The 13,840-nt window shown below is 27.6% G+C and overlaps 1 protein-coding gene across 1 annotated transcript; it reads left to right on the forward strand.

Moving 5' to 3' along the window:
* Positions 1-10,109: 10,109 nt before the first annotated feature.
* Positions 10,110-12,987, forward strand: LOC105638781 (protein DETOXIFICATION 2). The gene is made up of 7 exons (XM_012222645.4): positions 10,110-10,557; positions 10,652-11,196; positions 11,306-11,392; positions 11,485-11,541; positions 11,682-11,920; positions 12,538-12,743; positions 12,853-12,987. Exons 1-7 carry the CDS (start codon positions 10,318-10,320, stop codon positions 12,910-12,912), a joined length of 1,434 nt encoding a protein of 477 aa, XP_012078035.1. The 5' UTR covers positions 10,110-10,317; the 3' UTR covers positions 12,913-12,987.
* Positions 12,988-13,840: the final 853 nt, after the last annotated feature.

Below are 13,840 nucleotides of genomic sequence, written 5' to 3' on the forward strand. Positions count from 1 at the left end.
TATCAATTTTCATTTTATTTCTGTTGAAAGTATTGCTTGATTGCATCTCTAATGCGAATGCTTGAGCTAAAACATGTGTCTATCTTCTTTTTTACCATAGTTCTCTTCTGGAAAAAAAAAAAAAAAAAACAAAAACAATAATGCAAAACAAGCTTTGTAATTTTGGCCTTTGATATACTTAAAAAAAAAAAAAAAAGAAAAAAAATTGGCCTTTGATGAGGGTTAAGTAATATGATAGTTAAGATCATGGAGTATTCTTCCCTTTGTGTCCACTGTTTAGGTTTGTTGGAGGATTTGGCGGTTTCTTGCACTTGCATTAAAACCACCACTACAAGTTGCGGTTTTAATGCTTTTCGAATTTGGTTCAAGTCGAACCATGTATCGTTTTTGTTTTTCTCATTTGATTGTAGCTTATTTGTATTTTTACTACATTATGTTATTCTTAATATTTTATGTCATCACCGAATTTGTGAAAATTTAAAATAATATTTTATTATTAAATATTATTTATAATATTGACAATAAGTGTTACTTGGATTAATAATTATTTATTTTGAAATTCAATGAAAAATAAAATATGGTACAAAATAATATATATTTTATTATATATGTAGTGTTAATTTTATTTCTCAACAACTCGCTTATAAAATTTTATGGAACTATTGAGGAATAATTAGCCGTTTTGTCTCTATTCTGCCTTCGGAGAGTTCAAGGTGGAACAGCTCGAATTTGAATAGTAAAATCTCGTTATATGGAAATAGTATTGTATTATATCTCCTTGTTGATTCTTCGGCAGTGAAATTAATTTGTTGATCATTTGACATGATACAAATAAAAGTAACTAAATTAATACCGAACTAGTTGTAGTTGGTTATGTAAAATCCTTTATTTTTATTTTTATTTTTATTTTTACACTGTGTATAGTTAAATCTGCATTAACATTAAGAAATAATAATGAATTAGATGTAGTTTGATTGGTCTTTTTAATGCTTTGCATGAAGTATCGAAGCCATTTTATTCTAAACTCTTTCTTTGTTTTTCAATCAATTGGATGTTTTTTTCTATTTTCTCTAACAAACCAATTATCATAATAGTTGGATATTATATGCTATAGTTTTCTGTAAAAATTAAAATTGAACCAAACATTCTAAAATTAAATTGGACAGATCTGTTCGATTGATCTTTTTAATCCTATCACTTTTCATATTGAGCCCAAATAGTCAAAGAGAAAAAGAAAATTATTTCTTCTCTACTTTGAGTATGCTGCTCAACCTAGTTATGTCAGTAAATTTCGTATATATAGATGGAGGCATGATGGTGAGTGGGACGCCGACACCGATTTGCAAGCTTGATCAACCAACCTATTTGTTAATATTGTAATTATATTAAAAATTTAGAATTAATTTAATTAAATCTATAAGATGTGACTCAAATGATAAGACATACGTATTCAAATCTAGTCATGGCCATATTACGGTTCCGGAAATCGGAACCGTCGGTTCGAACCGGCCCGGAACCGTAACCGGAACCGGTGAGAACCGGAATCGAAAAAATCCGGTTCGGTTCCGGTTCCAGCAAATGAGGAACCAGAACCGGCGGTTCCAGAGAACCGGTCGGAATCGGACTGGAACCGCCGGTTCTCCGTCCGGTTAGAACCGCCGGTTCGAACCGGCGGTTCTAGCCGTTGTAACTGTCAGATTTTTGCAGTTTTTTTTTAATTTGTTGTGAAATGTCTTAATTACCCCTCCCAACAGCCATAAACGGCTATATAACGGCTAGTTTTAAGGGTATTTTTGGAAAATTGAATTTTTGGATTTATTATAAATACCTCATTTTATTTACAAATTCATTACAAAAAAATCTCAACTCTCTCTACTTACTCTCTCTACAATATACTACACTCTATTCTATATTATTCATTTATTATTCTCTACTCTACAATCTCTCTTATTACGTAATTATTCTCTCTAATTTTTTTTATTCAATTTTCCAAATTATATTTTATTATCATATAATGGCAAGTGGGGGAAACTCAAATTCGGGTAAGGGCAAGGGAAAAATTGGAGAATCATCTATCCCTACAAACGACATCTATGATATGATTCCCGACCAATTTAAATTTGAAGGTTTTCCAAATGAAAATTTGTATATTCCAACTCAAGAATCCGAATTTAATGAGCAATTTCAAGAAGATGAAGAGCAAGAGTAAGAGCAACGAGCAAAAATTGTTACAAGAGCAAGACAAAGTTCCGACATATTCTCCATTCATTTCACAAAAAAATTCAAAGGTGAGAAAATGTACGATGTAATTTGCAATTATTATGGAAAATCTTATAAATTTAAACAAGCGGGCGGCTATGGATCATTTTGGAAGCATTTGGAGGCAAAACATCCAACAAAAATAGGAGTTGATTGGTCTCAACAATAAATTTCCGGGTACGCTTCTAACCTTTCTTTATTTAAATATTCTGAAAAAACACAAAAAGAAGAATTAGCAAAAATGATTTCTATGGAACATTTATCTTTTAGTTTTGGTGAAAAAGTAGGTTTTAATAATTATTGTCAAAAAGCTTTAAATCCTTGTGCTAAAAGAGTACCAAGAAATACTTTAAAACGAACTATTATTTCTTTATATAACAAAGGAAAAAAAGAGTTAGAGCTTTTATTTTCTCAATTGAAAATTCGTGTTTCAATTTGTTGTGATGTTTGGAGTGATCATTGGCAAATGCATTCTTATATGGGTATTACATGTCATTGGATTGATGATGATTGGAAAATTCAAAAAAGAATTATTGATTTTCGTGTTTTTGATGATAAACATACTGCAAATAATATTTATAGAGTAATTGTTTCAATTTTAGATGAATATAGGTTGACAAAAAATTTTTTTTCAATTTCATTTGATAATGCTTCTGCAAATACTAGATCAATTATTGAACTTAAAAAAATTTGTGAACCAAATATTGGTGGTAAATTTTTTCATATAAGATGTGCATGCCATGTTTTAAATTTATGTGTACAAGATGGTTTGAAAATTCTTGATTCTTTTATTTCTCCAATTAAAAAAGCTATTTCATATTTATGGACACATCCCCAAGTGATGAAAAGTTGGGCTAAATTTTGTAAAGAAAATAATAAAAGACAAAACGTTTTCCAAGGGATGTCCCAACTCGTTGGAATTCAACATATGAATTACTAAACGAGTCTTTTTCTTATAAATAATTATTATGTTTTTTTGTTACTAATAATATTGAGGATATTAATTTATATCCACAAAATTGGGAGATTTGTGCAAAAATTTTAGATATTTTAAAAATTTTTAATGATACTACCTATAAATTTAGTGGGGTTTATTATCCCACATTTAATTTATTTTTACCTATGTGTATTAATATTGTTATTGCACTCCAAAAATTTCAAAATGATGATTTATTAAAAGATTGTATTTTTTCAATGAAAAAAAATGGTTATCTTATTTTAAAAATATACCACATCTTTATCTTGTTGCAATTGTATTTGATCCTAGATGTAGAATGAATGTTTCATGTGATTATTTGACTATTTATTATGACGTATTAAATCTTGATGTAGAAGATAATGTTAATATAAATGTACTAGTGCATGAAGTTAAACAAAATATTATGCAATTATATAATGAATTTGTTCAAGTTTCTAGTTCATCTATTTCTATTTCTACTTCTTCTCAATCTAATATTCCACAATTTTCAACACAAAGGGTAAGTGGTGTTGATGTTGCTCAACAAGTTTTATTGCAAAGACAAAAAAGAACAAGGGAATCCAGTTCTATTTCTGAATTTGACAATTATCTAACAACTTCTTTTGAGTTTGGTGATAATTATGCAGATGCAGATTTTCCAATTTTAGATTGGTGGAGTCGTCACGCAAATACTTTTCCAATTCTTTCTTTACTTGCAAAACAAATTTTAGCAGCTCCGGTCTCCACTGTTGCGGTTGAACAAGCTTTTAGTCAAGGAGGTAACATACTTGATAAAACACGATCTCGTATGACACCCGATTCATTAGAAGCACAAGCGTGCGTGGATGATTGGACCAAAGCCGAACTAAGAGCCCAAGAAAATCCAAAAGAAAATGAAGATTTATTTGATTTATACGATGGGTCCTCAACGGGAACATCAACCGGTGGTGCAAATAGCGATTAAGGTAAAAGGGGTGAAATTAATATAAGGTAAGTAAGAACTACGTGGGCTTTGATTCCTCTAAACCCCAAGAGGATACGTAGGCAACTTAATTTTTTTTTTAAACAAAAAAAATTAAGTTCAAGCCCATTTTTTTTTTTTTAAATTATGTTCAAACTTAAAAAAAAAAAAAATTCAGTTCAAAATTTTTTTTTAAAAAATCATTATGTTCAACACTCAACAATTCAAGTCTTTAAAAAAATAAATTTAACTGAAGTATTTTTTAATTTTTTAGGTGTATTTTTTAATTTTTTATGTTCAAATAATTTTTTTTAAACCGATCTTCAAAATTTAAAATTTTTTAGGTGTATTTTTTAATTTTTTATGTTCAAATAATTTTTTTTAACCGGTCTTCATATTTTAAAATTTTTTAACTGTATTTTTTAATTTTTTATGTTCACATAATTTTTTTTTAAACCGGTATTCAAAATTTAAAATTTAAAATTATGCGATTCGCCGGAAAATCAATCGGAACCGTCGGTTTTGTAATCGGATCGGAACCGGACGGTTCCAAACCGGAACCAGAACCGGACAATTTCGTTTCGGTTTCGATTCCAGCTTTTCTGGAACTGGAACCGCCGATTCCGGAACCGTGGCCAAGTCTATTCAAATCGAACAAACGAACAAACAATCTTTTATGAAGAGAAAAAGTTATGAATTTGAAATAAAGTTAATTCCATATGTAATAGAGTACAAGAATATTTGTGGAGATATTAAAAAAAATCCAATTGAATTTTTATTTTTTTATAAAAAAATTTAGTATCTTTGAAAATTAGTATTATTTTAAAACATATTCTTTTTCTAGTTAAAGTCTTTTAAAACGTAAAACTTATTTATTGTTCTTTCTCCATTCAAATATGAAAAAAACAAAAAAAAAAAAATCTTTAACTTGTGTTAATTAACCTGATATCAATTAATTTTGTAAGTTCTTTTGCAAATTTATTGAAATAAAATTACTGAAACCTTATAAATTTGGGTTGTACATGTTAAAAAAACAATAAAGTATTTTAAATGTCTTTCATTAATTTAAAAGTAATCAGATTTTTACCTAAAAATTTACTTAAAAATAAATTATTTATTTTTTAAATTTATTGAAACATGCTAATGATGATAACATACACACATGTAATTTATCACTAAAAATATACTTATTGATATAAAGAGAAAATTATATAATGTCAAAATTCTTAGTTATCACCGACACTGTCACTAAAAATACATGTAAGGTTTATACTTTTTAAGGATAATAAACGTAAATCATTACAGAGATAACGTAAATGCAGGCGTGCCGTCAGTTTAGCATCTCAATAATTATAAATTTTCATCTTTTATGCAAAATATATTGAGTAGTGTTACTGATAGAGATTGTACTACTAGACTCATCCCTCCTTAAAGAAAAAAAAAAATGTACTAGAGTATCTCTCTTTAAAGCTACTTCTCAAATATTTATTATAATATAAAGGTCTTTGTTATGTTGAATATGGTAATATATATATATATATATATATTTGAAAACTGAATATGGTAATATATTTAAAATTATATTCTATTATTAAAGCTGAAATAAGGATTGGATATCTCTTTGTTTTTTTTTTTTTGAAGATAAAACATCACATACATTAAGAATAGAAAGAAAATAAACATTTTATGATAGAATCTCATACAATAAGACTAGCGTATTGGTAGGATGCTTGTGTTCTAGTGTGAGCACTTACATTCGCTTGTCTATTATATTTATTACTTTTTTTTTTATAAATGTAAAATATTTCTTTTTATTTGTTTTATGTTTTGACCACTTAAAATATTTATTTATTGGAGAACTTTATTTATATTCATAATATAGGATAAAACTCTGTTGTTGAATTGTTTGAATTATTTAATATTTTAACTGAAGGAAAATTATATAAATCATTTTAAATGGTTTATTTTAAAAGTCATATTTATTGACTTTTCGAATTGTGATTATCTATATGGATTGAAATTTAATGATTATGAACAACGTGGAGTAGACATTGCCACCGGTTCGGTTCTAACCGGAACTGAACCGTACTGTATACGAACTGAAATCGGATAGGAATCGGTGGTTCATTATTTTGAATCAGAACCGGCGGTTCAAGAACTGGTTAAGATTCACGTGAATGTTAAAATATGAACCGGAGCTGGCGGTTCCGATCCGGTTCGAATCGGATGCACAAAAAAATTGTAGCTTAAAATTTTTATAAAAAAAATTTATATCACTTGATTTGATTGTAGTTGATTTGATTTATAGTGAAGAGAAATACAATAGTACATAAGTTATAAAAAGTGATGAAAAAATACACATTTTTTTTACTTAATTTATACAAAAAATGGTACATGAATAGTTAATTTATATATAAAAAAAAAAACTTTCAAGTGTATAAAAAAAGAGTGTAACAGATAGTTTTTGATATGATAGGTGTTTTTTTATTTATTTTTTGGTAAATAAATTTTATTCATTTTTTGGTAAATAAATTTTATTCATTTTTTAATCATTTATTTATTTATTTACTGTAATTTACTAAATTATTCAAAAATATAGTTGTTATTTTTCTGTTATAAGGGACAATTTGGGAAACTAATAAATGAGAAACATATATAAATATGATGAGTTGATGATTTTTTATTTCATAACCAATTATATCATAACTCTCTTCTCTTATTCTCAATCAAAATTCTCTCAAATTTCCATAGTTCATTATTTTTTCTATTGCTTTATTTTCCTTAATATTGGAATTATCTATTGTTTATTTTTTATTTTCTTACATCCAATTCCACATTCTTTCTCTAATCTCAATTTTTTTTCCATTCATAAATTTACTTCATTTGATTTTTTAAATAATTTTCTTAGTATTTGAAAATAATAATTTCTAACTCATTTCATTAATTTTATATTCCATTTATAGTTTTCTATATTAGTGAATTAGCAAAATTTGTAAATTTAATGTAATAATAGTTCTAAGTTAGTTAATAGAAATTTTTCTTTTAAAATTTTATAATAATTTATTTAGTTAATAAAATTTAAATATTTTAAAATTATTATTTATTTATGAATTTGGAATTAGAATTTTATTATTTTTTTAAAAATTTGCGTAATGCCGGAACCGAATCGAAACCGTAATTCAAACCGTCAGTTCACCGGAATTGTGCCGAACCGTGTCAGAACCAGAGCCAGAGATTCAAAGAGTCGGTTCCAGTTCAAAATTTTAAACATCTCGAACCGGTGGTTCAGTGAATCGAAATCGGCGGTTCACTGAACCGACGGTTCACTGAACCGACCATGCCTAGCGTGGAGACATTCCATGTCTAGGGTAGGCATGTGCCCGCCCTCAGATTAAAAAAAAAAAAAAAAAGTTCTCTGCTCTAAACGTCTTTCTTTCTAACCGTTCCCAGGAGCTTTTTTTTTTTTTTTTTCATTTTTTTTTGGATGTTTTTCATGTAACTTGTTGAACAACGATTAGTAAATGTTTTCATTGTAATTATATTTTCTATTCAAATAAATTATTATTATTATCAATTTATGAAAACTTGTAATTTCCAAATTAAAAGATTTATAATTAGAACTATAGTATTAAAACTTGAATAATGAATACATGTTGTATGTGAATTTTTCATATAATATTTTACGTCATTGTTTTTATTTAATATATTTATTAATTCCAATTTCCTCTATCCTAACTATATTTTCTGCCTTCGCCTCTTGTGAAATCTAATCTTATAAATCTGTGGCCTTTTGTTTAATCTCTCCGTTTCTCCAATTATTAAAATAAATTATGATATTTTTATTTTATTTAACAATACATGAAAAACAAACTATCATCCTACATTAAAAATGAATTATTTGATAGTATAAAAAATTATATAATTATTCAATACCTCCAAAAATGAGAACTGGAAAACGGTAATTTCTTTAACTTACCAGTTGTTCCTCAGTTAGCAATGCAGATTAAGCATGTGAGAAGAGTTCTAAGATTCGATTTTCACTAAATAACTATGATTAAGCCTCAAGTTGAGATCCAGAAATTGATAGTTTATAAAAAAAAAATTGTAATTTTTTTTAAAGATTATATATATTATCTTTGTATGGGCAATCAGTGGGCTCCAGACAAAAGAAAAAAAATGGTGGCAAATCTTTTAGTTTGTGGATCCTTATTCCATATACCATGAACTTGCTAAAGAAATGTCCACAGGTCACATTAATTGATAGAACCAAAACAAAGGAATCATCTATTCAACAACGATGCCGTTTACGATTTGTTTAATTATTTAGTATTATTCGATTCTCCCCATATCACTAACTTATGCGTTTTTCACGCGTAAGAATATTTTCCAATTTATGCCACTTATCTGTGTGTTTTGTATTTCATATTTAACCAACCAATTCTACGTATACGGTATTATGAATAGATTTCATGCAGACGCTTTTATTCATGTTCACTAATACAGTTTATAAAATTTGGCATAATCTAAAAACCGGTGAGGATGATGAAATTAGGGTTTGGATTTTGTGTTCCTCTTCCTTAACCATTTAACAAGTTAGTTAGAGAGAATACAAATGATTACAACAATCTTTAGTTAAGTACTGCCGTTTAGAGGAATTTTTTTTTATTTTGAATTTATTAGAGTTATTTGTAAATCTCATTATAGGTGCACATTTAATTATTAAACATACATAGAAACTGTTCAGATTATGTTTACAACTTTAAAAACTTAATCTACAGATATAATGTGAAGAACTCCTTATTTTCTTAGAACACGATATAGTCTGCTTTGGAACTTTCAATTATCAAATCACGAAGAATATTTGCCACTTTTTTAAAATTCTCCCAAATTGAGACAAAGAGAATATATTTTTTTTAAATTTCTAAATTTTTTTATTTTTTTATATTGTGATTGGCCACAACTAATATTTAATGATAATATTATCTATATAAAATATACAAATTTTTTGATAATAATTCAAAATTGTTTGGCTAAAAATTGTTTGCTTAAAAAGAAAAAAAAAATCTAAGTCTTATGTTCGTTAGTATTTTTTTTAAACTTTAATTTATTAATTTACAAGTAAATTATATAAAAATTTAGTAAATACATTAATAATCAATTTAAGTTCTCAAAATTTAATATCATGCTTAATTTTTATATTTAAAACTCAAATTCAAAATATATTAATTTGATTTTTGAAATCATTCCTATCTGGATTAAATTAATAAACCAATAACCTTTAAATTTTCAAATTATTATCAATTTATGACTAAATATAGGGATTAGTTATTATTATTAATAAAAAAATTTTGATATAAAATTACAAATTAAAAACTTTTCAAAGTATTTCAATAATAATAATAATAATTATCAAGTAATATTCACTTATATTCGAGCATAATTAGTAATAATGTATATATTTATCATATTGTGCTTCTAAAAAATTCAACTTATTATTTTTTGTTTCACAAAAGACCTTTTGGATTTACCGGTACCAAGTGGACACTTTTTATGAAATTACAATTGAGGAAACTTAATATTATATATAATGAAACTTGATTAAAATATTGTAGATTTACAATGTTATATTATTGCAAGCAATGCCATAATTTTCTTTATTACAAATCATTTTGATACTTACCATTGTTGAATTATATCAAGTAGGGTTTTTATTATTCATCTTAACAATTTTATCATTAATAATAATTAATAAAATAATAATTAAATCTCCATGCTCGAAGCGCTGTTTTTCGATTAATTTAAACTAAAAAGCAAAATAATGATATATTGGACATTTTATTTTGACATTAGTCCCAAAGTTACCATTTTAAGCAATTTTTACATCAACAAAATTGTCACTCTATATATATATACGCGTAGTGAGTAATAAAAATACTAAATAAATTTGTGTCATGTCCAATTTTATTTTCCTCTTCTTCATCCTCCCTTGCACGTTTGTTAGGTGCTATATAAAAAATTGTTAAGTACCATACTGAGTAAATCTACCTTATCACTTTGTTTGTTGTATATGAAGTAGTGTATATAAGTTTTGGCATTTCCAAGAAAAGTTGTACATGATTCAGTCTTGTTGCTGTCATATATGGAAGAGTCAGCTGCAACCAGAGTTGAAGAGAGAAAATGGGCAATAACGAGGGATGGGTTTTTGAAAGAGCTAAAGAAGGAAAGCTGTTTAGCAGCTCCAATGGTGGCAGTTTCAGTTCTGCAGTATCTCCTGCAAGTTGTATCGGTGATAATAGTAGGCCACCTTGGTGATCAGATTGCTCTCTCTAGTGTCGCCATTGCTACCTCTATTTCTAACGTTACTGGATTTAGTCTTCTTGTAAGTCTTTCATTTCTTTCCTTCTTCTTTTTCTGCTCAAATATATACTTTATTCTCTGAATCGGAAACTCACTTTTCTACTGTAATCAAGCAGTCAGGAATGGTGGGTGGGTTAGAAACTTTGTGCGGACAAGCTTATGGAGCAGAACAATATCACAAGCTTGGAACCTATACTTACACTGCTATTATCTGCCTGATCATAATTTGTCCTCCAATATGTTTACTTTGGATTTTCATGAACAGATTACTTCCTCTTATAGGCCAAGACCCTTTAGTTTCCAAGTTAGCTTGTACATACTCGATGTATCTAATCCCTGGATTATTAGCGAGTGCTGTACTTAAACCTTTAACTCGTTTTCTTCAAACACAAAGTTTAATTCTTCCAATGCTTTTAAGCTCTCTTTTCATTTTAATTTTCCACACAGCTGTGTGTTGGATTTTTGTGTATAAGGTAGAATTAGGATATAAGGGTGCAGCTTTAGCTTTTAGTTTATCAGTTTGGTTAAACATAGCATTACTTGGATTTTATGTAAAATTCTCTTCTGACTGTGAGAAAACTCGATCGCCTTTTTCGAAAGAGGTATTTTATGGTGCCGGAGAATTCTTTCGCCTTGGAGTTCCTTCTGCTGTAATGGTTTGGTATAATTAAATCTCTGTTTAATTTTTTAATCAAGAATTTTACATTTGTGAAAAAATTATGACTAATATTTTGTTCTGGTATACTTTTTCTTTATTGTTGTTTTAACAGTCTCAAATGGTGGTCAATGGAATTGCTAACTTTGCTTTCTGGGCTTTTACCAAATCCAAAGTTGGAGACTTCTGTGCTTTCTATCTGGTATGGTTATTTATTATCCCAGTATTTTGCATTAACAGTGAATTTTTTGTGTAATGATTCTAATTTCTCATATTTTTTGTAATTTTTTCCAGCCTTACAATTTCAACGTTGCACTTCACTATACCACATGGATTTGGAGCTGCAGCAAGGTGTTTCTTATATATATATATATATATATATATATATATATATATATATAGATATATGTATATATTATCATTTATCTTGTTGTTTCTAAAATTTAATAATTATGTGTTAATTAATAGTCTTTTTTTTTTTTTCCTTGTAGTACAAGAGTTTCTAATGAACTAGGAGCTGGAAATCCACAGCTAGCAAGATTAGCTGTTTTGGCTGCGATTAGTGTTGCTGGAGCAGAGGCAATTATTATAAGCACCCTCATTTTCAGTTGCCGACATATCTTAGGATATGCTTACAGCAATGACAAACAAGTTGTCAGTTACATCTCAATCATGGCTCCTCTTATTTCACTCTCTGTTATTATGGACAGTTTACAAGCAGTCCTTTCTGGTTAGTTCAACTTTTTTTTTTTTTTCATTTTTCAGTTCTTTTTTCTTGTACTTGGAGTAATCTCGCTCTGCTTAGTTTTCTCTGTATATTGGGCAGAATAGTTGACATTCACTGTTTTATGAAGGAACTCTGAATTATCCTTTTTGGTACATAGGTCAGTTTATTATAAGTTTTTAGTTCTTATATGGCGAAACGACAAGAATGGAACTTAGAGATGCTAATGGATCGGATTCGGGTTGGATTTTACAATATCCATACTTGACTTGGTAACATAAAATTACATTCATCAGATATCTGCTCATCATTAGATTGAATCGGTTTGGGTCATATCCGGTTAATATACTTAAAATATTTAAAGGATTCAGGTTGACTCGGATCGAATTGGTAGATATCCGTATTCACTTTAATTATAAATAATGTTATTCCACGTTAATTTAATATGAGATCTTTATCCAAAATATAAGATTTGGATAATTCTCCTCCACTTAATTTAACTTTTGGAAGTGAGTTAGGTCCAAACTATTTTAAGACTCAGCTTCTCTACGTCAGGTGTATTTTTTTCATTTAGAGATTCAAACTTGGATCTATCAAACAACAAATTATATGCCAATTTTCAGGTGTTGCCAGAGGGTGTGGGTGGCAGCATATAGGAGCTTACATTAATCTAGGTGCATTTTACCTAGTTGGGCTTCCAGTTGGGGCTGTGCTTGGTTTTGTAGCCCATTTAAGAGGAAAAGGGCTTTGGATTGGAATAGTAGCTGGATCAATTCTGCAATCAACTCTTCTCTCTCTTATCACTGCATCCACGGATTGGAAAAAACAGGTTTTTGATTCTATTTTCTCTGTCTTCATTTTTTTTTTTTTTAACATAATCCGTATCTATTACTTAATTTGTTTCAGATCAAAAAAATTTAAATTGTATTTAATTACAGGTAAGCATTGCAAGGGAGAGGATATCGAAGAAATCTTCTACTGAGAATGATGAAACTTGAGTGATAGTAAATTTATTATATTGTATGTTTGGAATATTTAATTTTTTTTAAAATAAGAAATTGAATTAATGATAATTCGATAATTTCTTTATAAGCATTATAAATTCACAGTTGAATAAAATTTTCCTAGTCTCAAAGAATTATAAATAAAATAATTTTCCTGACAATTGAACTAAAACTATTTCAGAATTTTTGATCCTCGTAATCATTTCCAAGATAAGATCATAATTTCCTGGGGTCGGATTGATCCTGATTCTATTTTCCATTAAATTTTAACCGAAACTGATCTAAAATTACCGGTTAAATGGATAATTAATTTGGTCCAATTCTAATTCATTTAACTCTCTTTATTTTAATTTAATTCAAGCTCATATTTTTTTTAAATGAAATTTTATTTATAAATTTAGAAATTCGGTAAATTTATCAATTACACATTTTTTATAATTGATTTTGTAATTATTCGCAATTTGTAAATTTAATAAAAAAAATTTCCGATCAAATTTTCTACTAATTTATTTATTTAATAAAATTTGTAAAGTTTACCATTGCACTCAACTTCTTTTTAATTCATTATTTGTAATTATTTGCATATTGTAAAATAAACTGAATATACTTAAATTTATTAAAATTTTAAAAAATTGAAAATAAAAAATCGTTATGTCAAGATTGTGTTGAAATCAAGACCCAAATAATTTTTAGCCGTAATTAAAACTAAAACTGACCAAAGTTGGAGCAATCCTAATTTTTCTTTTACAAGGATGCTAACGACCGGTTAACCGGTTCCACCATACAATACCTTCAATATATATATATATATATATATATTCTAAAATTAGCGAAGCGTGGTAAACAGGCACTTTATCTTGTTTTTGTTATATATAACAAAAAAATTTTAATCAAATCCGTAAATTTTTCAGATTTTTTACCA

Source organism: Jatropha curcas, chromosome 4 (genome assembly GCF_041381405.1).
Source record: "Jatropha curcas cultivar XTBG-Jc1 chromosome 4, XTBG_Jcur_1.0, whole genome shotgun sequence".
In the NCBI taxonomy this organism is placed as follows: domain Eukaryota; kingdom Viridiplantae; phylum Streptophyta; class Magnoliopsida; order Malpighiales; family Euphorbiaceae; genus Jatropha; species Jatropha curcas.

Excerpts from the sequence above, each read along its gene's own strand:
- LOC105638781 (XM_012222645.4), top strand. The coding sequence starts at position 10,318 with ATGGAAGAGTCAGCTGCAACCAGAGTTGAAGAGAGAAAATGGGCAATA. Across the intron at positions 11,197-11,305 it reads CCTTCTGCTGTAATGGTTTG|TCTCAAATGGTGGTCAATGG; the intron begins GTATAATTAAAT and ends TTGTTTTAACAG. Across the intron at positions 12,744-12,852 it reads CCACGGATTGGAAAAAACAG|GTAAGCATTGCAAGGGAGAG; the intron begins GTTTTTGATTCT and ends ATTTAATTACAG.